The 15904-nt window shown below is 40.6% G+C and overlaps 1 protein-coding gene across 1 annotated transcript in view; it reads right to left on the minus strand.

The window, feature by feature from the left end:
- Dpysl3 (dihydropyrimidinase like 3) overlaps window positions 1-15222 on the minus strand; it is a 112622-nt gene extending 97400 nt beyond the window's left edge. Inside the window, exon 1 of the mRNA XM_042263978.2 lies at window positions 14742-15222. Within this exon, the coding sequence (XP_042119912.1) occupies window positions 14742-15119 (378 nt within the window). The 5' untranslated portion in view covers window positions 15120-15222. The remainder of the gene's footprint in view (window positions 1-14741) is intronic.
- Between the last annotated feature and the right edge of the window lie 682 nt (window positions 15223-15904).

Consider the following 15904-nt stretch of genomic DNA (forward strand, 5'->3'; position numbering starts at 1 on the left):
TTTGAGACAGGGTTTCTCTGTGTGGTTTTGGTGCCTGTCCTGGATCTCACTCTGTAAACCAGGCTGGCCACGAACTCACAGAGATCTGCCTGGCTCTGCCTCCCGAGTGCTGGGATTAAAGGCGTGTGCCACCACCGCTCGGCAAAATTCATTATTTTTAATCTAAACTAATTTAATTATGTTATTTTGGTATGCACATGTGTGTGTGGGAAGCTGGGTCATCGGTAGGAATGGTCATGCCCAGTTTGTAGGTGGGTGCCTGGGGATATAGGTATTTGAACTCAGGTCCTCAAACTTTCACAGCAAATGCTTTACCCTCTGGCCATCTCCTCTGCCTTGCATTGCTTTTATTCAGTTAGAAACATAACTAAAGGACAAGGAAGAAATAGAAGGAAATATGGTCTCCACTATCTTTCCGCTCAGAAATGTATCACTGATAAAATTTTGTTAAGTTCTACTCAGTTTCTTAAAACTGTAGCTGTGTGTGGGTTTGGAGGTACAGATTGATTTCAGCTTTGGGCCCCATGAGGATTATGAATCCTTTCTAAATTATAGTTTTCCTACCCAAGGAACTGATAAGGCCTTCTTTCTGAAGCCTGGGAGAGGGAATAAGGTGGAGTGCTTCCTCACATCGTTCTGCAACATCATCTGTCATGGTTTTGTAGTCTGGGTCATCTGTGTAGTATTTTATTTATAATTCTGTTACTTAATATTCTCAGTTTATTGCATATTGATTATTAAAATACACAGGGTGACTTCTTCAAACACAGTCTCCAATTCTTCTTCATTTCCTTATATTATTCAACAGAGGGATTTGACTAAACTGATGTATGCCAAACACACTAAATATCTATGACTTGTGTGAACCCTGCAGAAGGCAGCTAGTAGCATGGGATATGTTCTCTCATGCAGAGTAAAGCTGAGAGAGACTGGAAAGGCTGCTCACATGAGGAGAAGGAAATTTAGGTCAAAATTCCACCCTTTCATAGGTATTTTCTACTAATTGTATAAATTAATACACAACAAAACTTTCCATCATGAGTGAGACATTGACCTGATGTCTCTTCCTTCACACATAAAGTGGGTATAACTATGGTGGTTCCCTCTGAGAATGTGTCTAGATACAACAAAATTAAGTTAATAAACACACAGAACTTTACAAAGTGCCTGACCCATTGTTATTCACAATGAGTAAAATGTGGAAAGAATACAGTGTTCATGGTGGAAAAATAAATTCTGCCATACCCATATGATAGGACATTATCCAGCCATAAAAATAGAGTACTGGTATATCAGAGAACACAAACTGATTATGAAAATATTATGTTAAATGAAAGAAAAGAAACACAAAGCATACATATCATACAGTCTACTCATGTGGAATATCCAGGATGGATAATGCATAACAAGATAAAGCAACTTGGAGGCTAGAGGGAAAAAAAGAATGGAAAGAAAATGTTGAAGGGCATACAGTCTTCTTTCGGGGGCAATTGGAGACTCCTTAGAAGTAGTTATTTGTCATGATTAGAGAGTCTTATAAACATACTTTGTATCACTCAAAGGTAATTGGAATATATATATATATATATATATACATATATATATGCAGTGTTTTCATATTATAAGCACTTATTTTTATCCTTATTTCTCTCTCAAGATTTTATTTTATTTACATGTTAAGTGAGACAGTAAGACCAAACTTTGAAACTGAAATTTAAAGTTGCTTCTCGTCTAGCACACACAGTCTAGTTGGGTGAATCTGTTTTACGCTGCCTATCTCTCTCTGAAGTCATCAGTCTTCTGCTTCCCTCATCTTTTGACCTGAAGAGCACCTGGTGCTCCTCTGAGTCTTCGTATTTGAAGGTGGCTTTACTTTTTTATCCAGTCTTTTCAAGAACCTCATAGATTGGTGAATTGAACCATGCAGAGGCAAATGACAGACACTCAGTGGAAATCTGATGGGCCCATGAATGAGCCAAAGAACAAGTGAAAGAGCCAATGGAGAGTCATTGATTCTCACTGACTGTCCCCAGTAGTCAGTCACAGCTCTGGCTGAATTTCTGATCTAGGACAAGTCTACTGAACAGTGAACACACATCTAATGGGTCAACATCTCACTCTCCCAAAGAAGACTCTTTCCATACAAAGTGTGAACCACATGTATTGAGTGAGCTGTTATTTCAGCTCTCCAAACTCTATTTCTTGACTCAGTTGACATGTCTTAGGTGTGAGTGAGACTAACCTTGTCTCCATCCACTTAATGATATCATGTACTGTGCATAACTCCAAGAGGATTTCTTTCCATGTACCTCTTCTCCTTGCAGCTGCAGATATTTATAGCCTTCCAAGCTCTCCCTTTTCTAGCATCCTAGCAAAGCTTTGTATTCAGCCCCTCCTTCCTAAGCACACAGACTTCCTTTATTTGTTTCTTTCCCTCTGTAATTTACAGATAGTCCTCTTGGACCTCCCCCATTCTCCTGTCTTTGTTTTTCAACAAATCTTGTTTCACTTCATAAATCTGCATTCTCTGAATATCTTGCATTTTTCTCCTCTTCAATAAATGAAGGTATGTATTTATTTTTTTTAATTTCCTCTTCCAATCTTAGGCATCTGAAAGAGAACAATCTAAAATGCCTTTCAGATTTCCTTGCTCAGTTCCAGTGTTTACCTCAGAGTTCTAAATCTTTTCTTTGAAAATTTGTTAGGTTCTGCTTTGCTCTTGACTACAGCATGCATGCATGTATGTGCACACACACACACACACAGAGATACAGAGACAGACAGGTAGACAGACAGACAGACAGACAGACACACACACACACTTTTTTCTTGTAGTCAAGAGAAATCTAGGAGATTGACAAACTACCTATAAATAAGCCACTCTTTGTGAATAAAGCACCATTGGCATACAGTTCATATGTGTGTGTGTATGTGTGTGTATGTGTCTGTGTGTTTGTGTGTATATTTCTTTCAATAAATATTTTTGCTACAAACAATTGGATAATTGAGCACATATATTATAGCTTATAAAGGCTCAGATACTTATCTGGTTTTTATGGGAAAAGTTCACAGACTTGTTTTCTACACAAATGAAAGGCATCATTCAATTACAAAGTCTTGGTTGATAGCATGTATATTGGATATACTATCTTCATTTAAAACCCCTATACCCAATCTAAACTTGCCACTCTCACTCTTTGCCCTGAAGTATCACTGAAAAGACTTTATAGTGTACTACAGATTGACTTCATAATTCCCCCTTGGGTAGTGTGTAGAAGAAAACTATATCCCTAACAAACTTATGATATATTGTTATTCATCAACTATGTTTTTCTTCTCAAGCAATATCCGTTTATCACACAACTTTCCATTGCACTGGTTTATTTATTACGATCTAAGTGCCAGGAAGTGGGGATATTACCCAGAGGAAAAGAACCCCTCCCTAGCCCACTTATAACCCAGCACAAGCATGGCATGTTTTTTCATTAGAATACTTAAGCTTCTTGGAAATAAACCAAATGGCTCTGCTTTCAATAAAGATCATTTATAATAACAGTGTGTGGGACCCTGGAACCTGTGGACTTGGATTAAGCCCTGTCTCTGGCACCATCCTTTGAATAATACCTACCCTTAGTGGATGTCTTTCAATCAACAAAATGTACCTGAAAGCCACAGAGGCCAGTGAAAATGATCACTAGGCAGCTGGGGTGAGAATGATAATTGTGTGTGTTTCCTTCTCATGTCTCCTTCCCTTTGTTCTAGCTCTCAGCTTCTTCTCTGGATCTCATAGATTCTGATATTTTCTTTTTGCTTTGATACTATGACAACCTTGTGGATTTGACCAAACTCTGCCTCCATATTTTTGATCTCAGTTCTCACTGCTATGTATTTCACTTTCAGTGTTCATTAGTTAAACTAGTGTCACATGTTGGATTCCACTGAGCTATGATGTGATAAACCATTTGGTTTATTTCCAAGAAGCTTAAGTATTCTAATGAAAAAACATGCCATGCTTGTTAACTCCATACAAGAGGTGTATAGTGGGATAAAGAGAGCAACAGACATCATTAGAGATCTCATGGCTATTGGAAGATTAATAAACAAGTATTATGAATAACACACTTGATAGTTTAGATGAAAGGGACCTGTTCCCTCAAAAACACAATTTATCAAACTCACACCAGAAGAAATAGAAAATCTAAGAGAGTAGACCTATATCTATTAAACAAGTAGTACTAATAATTAGTAACCTCAAACCCAAAGCATGAAGACTAAATGGGTGCATTGATGAATTTTCCAAGCATTTTGAAAAGAAACTATACCAATTCTCCATAGCCAAAGATAGAAACATACATCTCCTAGTTCATTCTTTAAGATCAGCATTATTGTAATACTAAAGACAGAGGCATAGACTACAAGAAAGAAAACCATACGCTAATATTTTTTTAGATATAATTAAAAAACATCTCAATGTAAATTAGAAAATCAAATAAAATAGCAAATGTAAATAATAATTATATACCACAGTGAAGTGTTATTTATATCAAATGTGCAAAACTTGTTCAACATTTGAAAATCAGTTAATGCAGTACATAGTTTCAGCAGGGTAAACAAGAAAAGAAATCACATAATTATATGAAGAAATGCAAGAAAAGCAATTTACAAAACCTAGTATTATTATTTATGATAAAAACCAAGAAAACTGCAAAAGAGGAAGAGCATGGATAGGCTATGGGGAGAGAAATGGGGATCATGGAAAAATTACAGGTATGCACCTAGCTGCTCTGTAGGAGTTAGTTACACTGTGTCCAAGTGAGGCTGGGTATATTGTTTTCCTTAAAGGTTCATGAATCGTAAACAGTTGAGGATGCAGCATGTAAGCAGAATGAGTACATAGTTATAAATGATCTCAAAGCACATTATTGATTTGGTTACAGGCTGGGTGAAAGTTTGGCAAGCTACAGGCAGCTACAGGCAGCACTATTCAGAAAAGTCATTCCCGTAGAAATGATCCATCTTTTTGCATTAATGACACAATCATCTATGTAGAAAACAAATAATAATAATAATTGCTCAAAAATTCTTCCTGGAACTAAGGATGACAGAAAGTATACAGGAGTCAAGATTTATGTATGAAGTCAATTGCTTTCCTTTTTTTCTTCTTCTTCTTCTTCTTCTTCTTCTTCTTTTTTTTTTTTTTTGTTTTGTTTTTTTTTTCTAGATAGGGTTTCTTCGTGTAGTTTTGATTCCTGTCCTGGATCTCACTCTGTAGACCAGGCTGGCCTTGAACCCACAGAGATCTTCCTGGCTCTGCCTCCCAAGTGCTGAGAATAAAGGCGTGCGCCACCGCCACCTGGCTTGCTTTCTTATATAACAGCATTGAACAGCTGGACTTGAATAAAACACTATTATTTACAATAGTACTGCCCAAATAAATTGCTGTAAGTCTAGCAAAGTGTGTATAAGGTGTAAAAGAGGAAAGCTGATGCTGATAAAATTCTGAAATAAAAGCTGAATGAATGAACAAATCATCCATCTTCATAGTTATAAAGACTTGATGTTGTCGACTTATCAGTATATTACAACTTGATCTGCAGATTCAATGCATGTCTAAATTTTCAGGAAATCATTTTGTGACTATTGCCAAAATTACTGTAAAGTTTATATGGAAATGAAAAAGACCCAGAATAACCAAAACATGTTGAAGGATAAGAATAAAGATAAAGAAATTGTCCCTCCCTACCTCTAAAATATAGTACAAAGCTACAGTTATCAAGACAGTGTGGTATTGACAAAAGAACAAATATATTGATCAACGGATCTCAATCAATAGCCTAGAAATAGATTGACACATAGTCAATTGACTATTCCAAAGAGGCAAAGACAATACAATGGAGCAAAGTAAGTTTCTTTTCAATACATGGTGTTAAAACAACTGGACATCCATGTGAAAAAAAAAACATACGCAATCTTTACTTCATTTGTGTAAATTCATTTCAAACAGCACAGACATAAATGAGAAATAAAAAACTCCAAAGCTCTAAGATAACAAAGAGAAAACACAGACAACTTTGGGAGCGAGACGGTGCTTTATAAACAATACCAACTTTGCAATCAACAAAATAACTAACTTGGTAAGCTGAGATTCATTGACATTAAGATCTTTGCAAGAAGTTAATATCAAGGCAAGAAGAGAAACCAACAGGAAAAATAATTACAAAAGACACATCTGATAGAGTGTTATTCAAAACACAAAAAATTCTTAAAATCCAACAATAAGAACACAAACAAGGTGATTAAAACATGGACCAAAGCCCTTATCAGATTCCCACAAAGGATCTACAGATGCAAGGATGCAGATAAAAGAATGCTTCAAATCATTCTGGTACCATTGGAGAATTGCAAGTTAAGCAACAAGATGCCTTTACACTTATTAGATGTAGAAGACTGTTAACTGCAAAAGTTATTCAACTTTCTGAGTAGTAAGAGTCTCACTGGATAGCATACAAATTGACACACACCCAAATACACACTTGCCAAATGATTAATCAATTATGTCCCTTGTTACTTACTCAAATGAAAATGTTTGTTCTCACAAGATCTGTTAACATGAGTAAAGTATCCTTATTTATAATTTCCAAATTTTGGAACTACTCTTACTCCTTTTAGTGGTAAAATAAATAATCTATGACATGGCCAAACAACACAATATTATTCCGTACTTAAAAAAAAAAAAAGAGCTATCAACCATGGAGAGACATAGAGGAAACTAACATTTGTATAATTCAGTGGAAAAAAGCCTATATGGGAAGAATAAATAGTGTATTATCCTAATTACTGTCAGCTTCCTACATCTACTAGTCCCCCACCAATAGATAGACAGCAAACTTAAGCGACTTGAGTACCTATAGATGTCAGTATCCAGGTGGTCCTAGAATCAATTTTCCCAGGGTGACTTCATCTGATACACTAGAAAGGTTAAGACTGAACCTTACAGTCATCAGTGGTTACAATGGGTCATGGGCAAGGTAGAGATAAATAGGTACAGCACGAAGGATTTTAGGCACAGTGAAACTATTTTGTAAGATGCTAGAATGGTAGAGAAGTGTTTGTACACTTGTCTGAATCTATAGAATGTACAACCCCAAGAGTAAATCCTACTGTGAACTATAGACCTGTAGGTGCTAATGCTATGTCAGGATAACTGCATCGACTGTGGGAAATATAACACTCTGCTGTGGGGTAGTGTTGGTCAAGACTCTAGTGTGTACATGGGGACAGAAGTGCATTGAAATTCTGTGTCTCCACCTAAAGTGGCTGAAAGCCTTTGCTAGGGTTTTGGTGTTATTGCCATTTGTTTTGATTTGTTTTGTTTTTGAGTAGCTTAGTCATTTCACCCTACTGTAATAAAATGCAGTATGTGGCATGTAAACAACGGATCTTTATTTCTTATACGTAAGTGGAGCATCGAGGCAGATTCCCCGTCTGGCAAGGGCATACTTTTTGACTTACAGAAGAAACCTCCTGGCTGTGTCACATGGTGGAAAGGCCAAAGCAACTCATGGGATCTTTTTCATAAAGACACTGAATCCCATACATTCACAAGAGCTGAAGGCCCTGCTCCCCAACAACCACCACGCAACGATGTGTATTTTAACATACAAATTGGGGTGACGGCAACCACATTCAAACTGTGGTATATAGAAAAAGGGAACTTAAACACAAAAATACTACGTCTTTCCACTAAATTCAGAAGTGTGTGTGTGTGTGTGTATGTGTGTGTGTGTGTGTGTATGTGTGTGTTTTATGCAAAGATGAACAAAAAAATCCACTACTGTGTTCATGGAGCTTCTCTGGAAGATTATGAAGAAATGGGGGCTTGTGTTTTTTTTTTAATGTTTTCTAATTGTTATCTGATTTATCTTTTTCCCCTTCCTTCCTTTCTTTTTTTGAGATGGTTCTTAGTGTGATGCTTAAATGAGTCCCATGCTCCTCAAGCATGGCCCCTACCTGAGCCTCCTGAATAACAAGAACTGTAGACACATACCAGTACATAGTATAATCTGTCTTTGTTTTTTTTTTTTTTTTTTTTTTACTTCCATGTGTACCTATATAGCTGGGATTCAATAAATTGTCTGTTATAAATTAGTAACAGACAAACGGAAAAGGGTGACTTGGGAACTCTCAGTTACCTACAGTGCTCTTTAAGCTGGACCTCGTTTTATGTTCTTTTCTTTGTCGTTGGGTTGGCTTTTTGAGACAGAGTTTCTCTGTGTAGCCTAGACTGCCCTGGAACTAACTCTGTAGACCAGGCTGGCCTCGAACTCACAAAGATCTGCCTGCCTCTGCCTCCTAAGTGCTGGGAATAAAGGTGTGTGCCACCACTGCCTGGCTAAGCTGGACCTCTTTAGTCCAATCCCACACACTGACAATGATGAATACAAACCAAAATCTATTTTCACTTGGCCTTTTCACAAGTGTTTCAGCTCCACCATTTTGAAAATTTCTCCTAGAAACTATTCTGTAAGAAGCCTACGTCACTAAAGATCTGGGTAACAATGAGCTCATTATTGACAATGTTAGAACATAACTGTCTGGTCTATGTCTCTGGTTTAGAGAATGCATGCTTGCAAACACTAGCCCACTTGAATGGACAAAACCCACCAGGGTAAAGAGAAAAAAAGAACAAGAATTATATTTGTAGCTTTTATGATATTTCTTCTCTTCCTCTCTTTCCCCCTTGGTGTGTGTGTGTGTGTGTGTGTGTGTGTGTGTGTGTGTGTGTGTGTGTGTGTATGTCTGTGTGTGTCTGTGTGTGTGTCTGTGTATGTGTGTGGTCCAAGTGTGGAGGCTGAGGGTTGATTTCTGTTTTGTATAGATAGCTAGTGAAGGACCCCATAGAGTGTGTCTGTTTCTGCGTCTCGGTGCTGGAGTTACAGACACATGCCACCACACCTGGACGTCATGTGAGTACTGCTTTCCAAACACAGGTTCTCATCCATGCACAGCAAGCTCTTTACCCACTGAGTCCTCTCCTCTGCCCACGACACTCTTATTTTACTGCTTACATTGCTGCTTGCGTTCTAGAGTTCTCATACTCTATCAACACGATATTTTGAATATAATGTGTTTACACACATATATACACATATTTGTATATATAAATATATGTGCACACAGGTATACAGAAAATTTTAGATAAGACCTTCATAGTCAGAAAAGTTTATGCACCATTGCCATAGCAACCCTCTGGATCAGCCCCCTCATTTCAGGAAGGAAGAAACTATAGCTTAGAGGGGAGGGAGACAAGTTGGCAAAGGTCCAGCTGGTAACTTGGTTGGGGCTGGAAGCTGAGACTGCTAATAATTTTTCTGGTTTTGTTTGCTCTCCCTACCTCTTTTTATTGCTCTCCTGATGAAGCTGAACTGTCTTTCAAAATGCCATGAGGTCACACAAAGAACAGAGATCTATTTTAACACTATTTTCCTAGAAGTTTGATTTAGGAAGTTCTAATCCACCCAAGCAGAAGTGGAGGTTCAGCTTTGTACTCCTCTCTGTCAGGTTTCTCCTTCCGGGAAGCTTTATCTGCATCCCACGGGGCATTTCTACAGAAGGATGCCCAGCAGAAATAAATCATGACCAGTATCAGCTCCAGGAGTCGCTGACAGAAACCCTAACAGACAGCACTCCAACCATCTTACACATTATAAGAGCAGTCAGCAAAACCCAGTTTCCAGGGACCATTAGTTTGAAGGAACCCTGCCAATTGCAGCATTACTTAGAAGACATGTTTTGTATGTTCCTCCAAACCCACTGCCAGACTTTCCAACAGTGCGGAGGGGTTTCAGACACTTCAGTGCGGGAACACTGGACTCAAGGCTATCCTGGGATCTGGGAAAGCAAGATCTCTTTTCCCTAGGCAACATACATCCGCTCTTGTGTTAGAGTACTTGGTACTCTAACTCCTGTAATTCATTTGCACTCCTGGGCTTGGGCTCTGACGGTCAGGGGCCTTTTAAAATCTGCATTTCTATTTCCAGCAATCATCCCTTTTGCAGGGCAAGGAAGAGAATACCAACCAAATTTGAACACTTAAAACTCAGGACGAAAAAAGTAAGGGTCCACATATATTTTTTTGTTGTTGTTCAAATTCTCTCTTCTACCCCCAGAGCCTTGGCTGACTTCATAGGAGAAACATCTTGTACTGAAGAACCTCACATGGGAAACAGGGGACTAGCAATGAGCCAAGATCCCTGGAATTGAGTCAGCAGTGAACCCATGTAATCAAAGTGTCATGGCTTTGTTTTCCTGGATAACAAAGCCTTTGAGGTATCATTTGTTCTTGCAGACACCATGTCATAATTCTTCTCCTCTTGGTAATTTTCTTGTTGCTTTGAAAATTACACTTGGGCAGAAAAGCATCTTAAGAAATGATTAAAGTACATTTTTTCTTTCTTTCTTTCTTTCTTTTTCTTTTTCTTCTTTCTTTCTTTTTTTTTTTTTTTTACTTAAAATCACTTTCCTATGCACTTGGTGTCATATCATAAGTGCAAGCCAACCATGGAAGACTTTGGCAGTATGAGTATCTATCATGAGAAAAGTTTAAGCACATTCTTAAAATAACCATTCACATGTAGGTCTAGAATCACAAAAGTAGCTCATGTGGTGGCCTAAACCACGAATTGGGCATTCCTTGTATAACGTAGAAAGCTTTTTACATTTTTACTTTGCCAAATGCTTTTGTTAATTAACCTATTCACAAGTTACTAAATAAACTCATTCCCTTAAGAGGGGTGTGGTGATTAGTATTTCACGGCCAAAATGTATCTTGGTTTTTTTTTTCAATCACACACTTCTCCATAATCTCTTAGCAGATTTAGATGGACTTGGACAAATAAGGATCTTGCATCAACTGTCCTCAAGGGTTGAACGACTCATCCCAAAGCTTCTCTTAGTAATGAGCACACGGCAGGACAGCAGTTTTCTAGCGGTATTGGTGGAAAATCTGTTCTTGCTTGGTGTTATCTTAACATGTCAGGAGCTGGCTCAATGCTCAGGCTACTGAAATTAGAATAATAATGCCACTCACTGTGTACAAAAAGCGCTTGATCAGAAAAGTCAGAGTTTGGATTCTGCTGCTCTCTACTTATCATCTGTGATTTGAGATTATTTGGTGTCTGTTTCAACTTCCTTATACATGCAATAATTTCTTTCTAATATATTATATGAGAAACTGCCTAAAAGATGGTACTTGCTATCAAGTCTGTAGATGACATAAAGCTGGCGGGACAATGTCATAGACTATAGCTTCAAAAGTACTCATCAGTTAGAGAAGGCAGCTAAGAATGCTGAATCTACAAGGAAGATTCTACAGTTTTTTTTTTAATTCATCTGAACCAGATGGGATGGGCCATCTCAGTGTGACAGAAGCTTATGAAGAAGAATTTCCAAAAGCTTGAGTAACAAGTTTACTATGAAGACAATAAGACACAGATATTTAATCATTAGCTGTAATCTTGTACAACACAAGCATATGCTGCATGTAAATCCAGAAAATTAAGCAGCTTAATGCATTTTGCCATGGCTGCATCCCATCTGGAGCCTCAGGTTCAGTTCACAAGCCAAGGCACTGTCTTCTCAGAAGAAAATTAATACAACACAGCATAGACTGAGAAAGAAATCACAACAGTGGAATGCCCTTACAGGAGGAAGGTAAGGAAGCTATGGATAATAAGACTGATGAAGGCAAGATGCTCACGTCCAAGCATTCAGTAGGCAGAGGTAGGAAGGTCATCACAAGTTTAAGGACCTCGACTACAAAATGAGTTTCTAGCTGCCCTGGGCTAGAGTAAGACCCTAGAGAAAGTCAGAGGCAGAGGCAGAGACAGACAGACAGATAGATAAACAGACATTCATGTGTTTTCGTTTGTGTGTGCCTGTGCATGCACAGAGAGAGAGAGAGAGAGAGAGAGAGAGAGAGAGAGAGAGAGAGAAAGAGAGAGAGAGAGAGAGAGAGAGAGATTGCCCTCAAACATATAAAGAGAAATGAAGTTGAATACATGCTGAATTCTTGTTATAAACAAAGCAGTCACTGTTACCATTTTGTAGATGAGAAAGGTAGAGGACAAGGAGACTTAGTTACAGGCTTAAGTTAGATTATTGGTGAGGGGATGAAGCCAACTCCCCACCCCAGTCTATCCCTAGTTCTTGGGCAGATAGTAGAGCTATTTATAAATTATTTCTAGTCTTACAGGATTATGGTAACCGTGTATTCCCCTAGTCCCTCTAACGCCATGTATTTGCTTTAACCAATGAAAGCAGAGATTCCATGACATTCATTACTTCTGCAAGAAAGTTTTCATGTCTGTGTACAACTAGCCATAGACTCTTTCCACTGCTGATGTGTGGAGATGATCTCTCAAGGACAATCATGAACCAAACTTCCCTTTTGACCCTTGTAGACAGCTGGCAGGTACAAGAAAAGGAAGATGGTGTTATTGTTTTGTGGAGCCATGGAGGCTTAGGATTTGTTACTATGTTATTGCCCATTTTTTTCCCAGACAGACATGAGAGCCAAACCACATTCTTAAAGTCTTTTAAATGTCTCTGAATAAGGAAATTCATACTCTTCTAAGGTAAGAACTAAGAACAACCTGCAGAAACTATATAGGTGGGCAAACTTTATGATCTGAGATGTTCAGAAGTTGCTTCATGAGGTAGTGGGCTCCCCAGCAATGAAAGCAGTATTTAGGCCAGTGCAGATGTCATTTTGCATCAGTCTAGAAAAACAGATGTTTTAAATAAGGAGTTTTAATATCAAACATGTCTCAAACACCTCCAACATGCCAGGCATCCCAGACACAGAGATAAATCCAAACGCACAGTCCCTAGCCTCGAGGGACTAACCATCAAGTACAGAGCTAGATAACCTCTGTGTGTTTCTTTAAACAGTATGATTAAAGAAAATTAGAGATAATAACATGGCCCGCATGAAGCAGACAGCAAGCCTGAACTTAAAAACCCGTGTAGCTCAAGAAACTGTGCTGATGTCTAAGTCATATTATTATTTTTCAATTAGGAGCCAAAAGTATAGCGTTTGTGAGAGGGAACAACACGGGGGAATTGCTGGGTTTGAAGGAAGAACATTTTCCCTTTCTCTAGTTACCATGCTTCGGTCTTGCAGACCAAGCATATTATCTGGCTTACATCAGGGGTGTTCCAGCAAGGGGAATATCCTGACTCACACCAATTGTTTCTGACCTTTTCCATACCCTCCTGCCCCGCTTCATGCCAGGAAAGGAACATTTTAAGAGTGATGAGGCTAGACATGGAGAGAAGCAATTACCTTTCTATAAAGGGCTATTCTTCAGTTGAGCAATCGGCCAAAGCCTTTCTAAAATACCAGACGCTTTCCCTAAAAGGACTAGTGGGCCGGGCCTAAAGGAGTCTCCTACTCAAAGGAGGATGTGAAAATCATGAAGTCGATGAGTAATTCCAAGGGACACTGACATTACCTTGCCAAGGGCCCCTCTACACAGCACTAGCTTCGGGTCTTGCTTTCCCTGGTTGGTAACAGTACTTAAAAGTTTGTTTTAAAAAACAAAACAAAACAAAAAGCTACTACCCAAAATCGAAGCAGGGAGAGATAAGCTGTCCTTTCACTACCTCATTGCATGTTAATGGAAAAACAGCTCAGAGCAGGATGAGTATTAACGGTAATCACTGGGAAGCAGACATTTCCATTGCAGGATATTATTCATGATGGCATTAGTGAGGAATAATACATGGGGGGGGGTGTGGATTGCTCAGCCATTACCAGACAGGGGTGAGGGCTTCTGATGACTACTGTTCACCAACTCAAACCCTACGATTTGAACTTTGACTCCTCCAGACCTCCGCCGGCCCTGAATTTTCTGAATCATGCCTCTGACTTTCTATGAAATAAACACATAAATCATCACAGTAATCTCAGATAGTCGAGTACGGCGTGAGCCTCTTCTCTAAAACACACAGAAAAGAAATTAGCTTTGACACATGTAAGAGCAGCAGGGGGCCCGCAGCTCGTGCTAGTTTAATATGCTCTCTGAATACCCCCGTCTATTTTCAAATATGTAATATTTTTACAGAGACAGCTGCATCCCTTGAGACCCAGGCTTGTGCCAAGCTATGTACACAAATACACTCTTCATAAACACAGATGTGAAACGTCATGCTACCACTGAAGTGAGGCACGGAGACTCGGGTGTTTAAGTGGCCCCACACCCAAAAGTTTCAGGAGAAGTCAGACTGTTCATTCTATGCTTTAATCCAAACTCTATAGAGATGACCCTATTTTCTTGGCATCAATCTGCCCTCTGCCCTGGTGACCTGGGTTCTGTTTTAATCTGGGGCCAAGGGGGACCAAGACAATTGTGCTGTTGGTTCCTCAGAGGGAGAGTCTGAGAAGCACTAAGTCTTCCCAGACTGGCAGGGTTGACACACCCACCCAGAACTAACTGGCCAGGGGTACAGCTGGGTGGCTGGGGGGTGACGATCCGGGCCTGAGACCCTTGCAGTGCACACAGGAAGATGAAACAATTGGAGACACGTGAGAAACCTGGGCCCCTGGAGGATGCTCTTTTTCTTAGCCTGGCCGCTCATCTCCTTGTAAAGTATGAGCAAGAAAGTTGTGCCAGGGCCATGGCGGCCGAGGCTGGGGAAGGGAGCGAGGGCCAGCGGAGAAGAGTCCGGGGCTCACTTACCTTGTCTTTGGGACCGAGGTTCTGCAGGACCTCTTTGCCGGTGGCGCTCCGGATCTCCACCCCAGCGGACTTGGGCGACTCAGGCGCTGGCTCCCTGCTCTCCTCCCGACCCTGGCCCCTGTGCGCGTCCCCCTCCACCCCTGGCCGGCTCCCCGCGCCGCGGCCGCTGCCCTGGCTGCTCCGGGGAGTCTTGGCGCCGCGCTGTCCCACGCTCAGGGCATCGAAATCCAACGTCTTGCTCTCGAAGGCTCCCTCCACGTTGCAGAACATGCCTCCGTACTTCTGCCGGGGGACCTGATCGGTGGTGCCCGGCCGGGCCAAGTACACAGGCAGGTCGTCCTCGTGGGAGCTGTCCCAGCCCCTTCGGCCCGAAGCCATGGTTCAAGCGACAGCGGCTCACGGGCTTTCTTCTTCAGAGGCTGGAGAGAGCAGCAGCCGGCAGCGTGCACAGAGCCCACAGTGGTGGGGCGGGAGGAGGCGCCTGAGCCTTCGCGCCAGAGGTGGCAGTGCTGCTCCGGTTCCTGCCTGTCCCCAGCCAGCCAAGCTAGCTAGCCGAAGCCCCGGCTCCCATAGCCCCCGGGACCGCCCGCCCGCCCGCTCCAGCCGCACCTCCTCGGCCACCCCCACCCCCTACTCCGCCGCTCTAATGTGGCCTCAGCTCTGGTCCCAGGTTGTCGCGCGCACATGCACGGATACGGACACACGCTCCCCGGTCACATCAGCTCTCGGGACTTAATTCACACTTAGATACAATTCAGATGTCTTAGAAATAATTCAGGCTGAAAAACTAGGCTACATGGGCACACAAGCCCTGTGTGCCTACTTGAACTACACACACACACACACACACACACACACACACACACACACACCTTTGATCCTCTTGTGAACACAAAGCAAACTGCCCAAGATGTTTGTATCTAGAAGCTAACTAGTTAAACTTACCACAGACTCCTGGTCCTACCTGGGACTGCTTCATCCAATCTCAAAATTACACCCGGTTCCAGAATCGTCTCATAAACCTTCACCTTCACGCAAGTTCCTGAACTGGATTACATGTAAACCTTCCACACAATCACATGCACAAATATGCATACATATGCAAACACGTGCCAGTGAAAGACGAAAACCCTCTAACTACATAATCACAAAATGTCTGTAAT

This window comes from Peromyscus maniculatus, chromosome 19, assembly GCF_049852395.1.
Source record: "Peromyscus maniculatus bairdii isolate BWxNUB_F1_BW_parent chromosome 19, HU_Pman_BW_mat_3.1, whole genome shotgun sequence".
Taxonomy (NCBI): domain Eukaryota; kingdom Metazoa; phylum Chordata; class Mammalia; order Rodentia; family Cricetidae; genus Peromyscus; species Peromyscus maniculatus.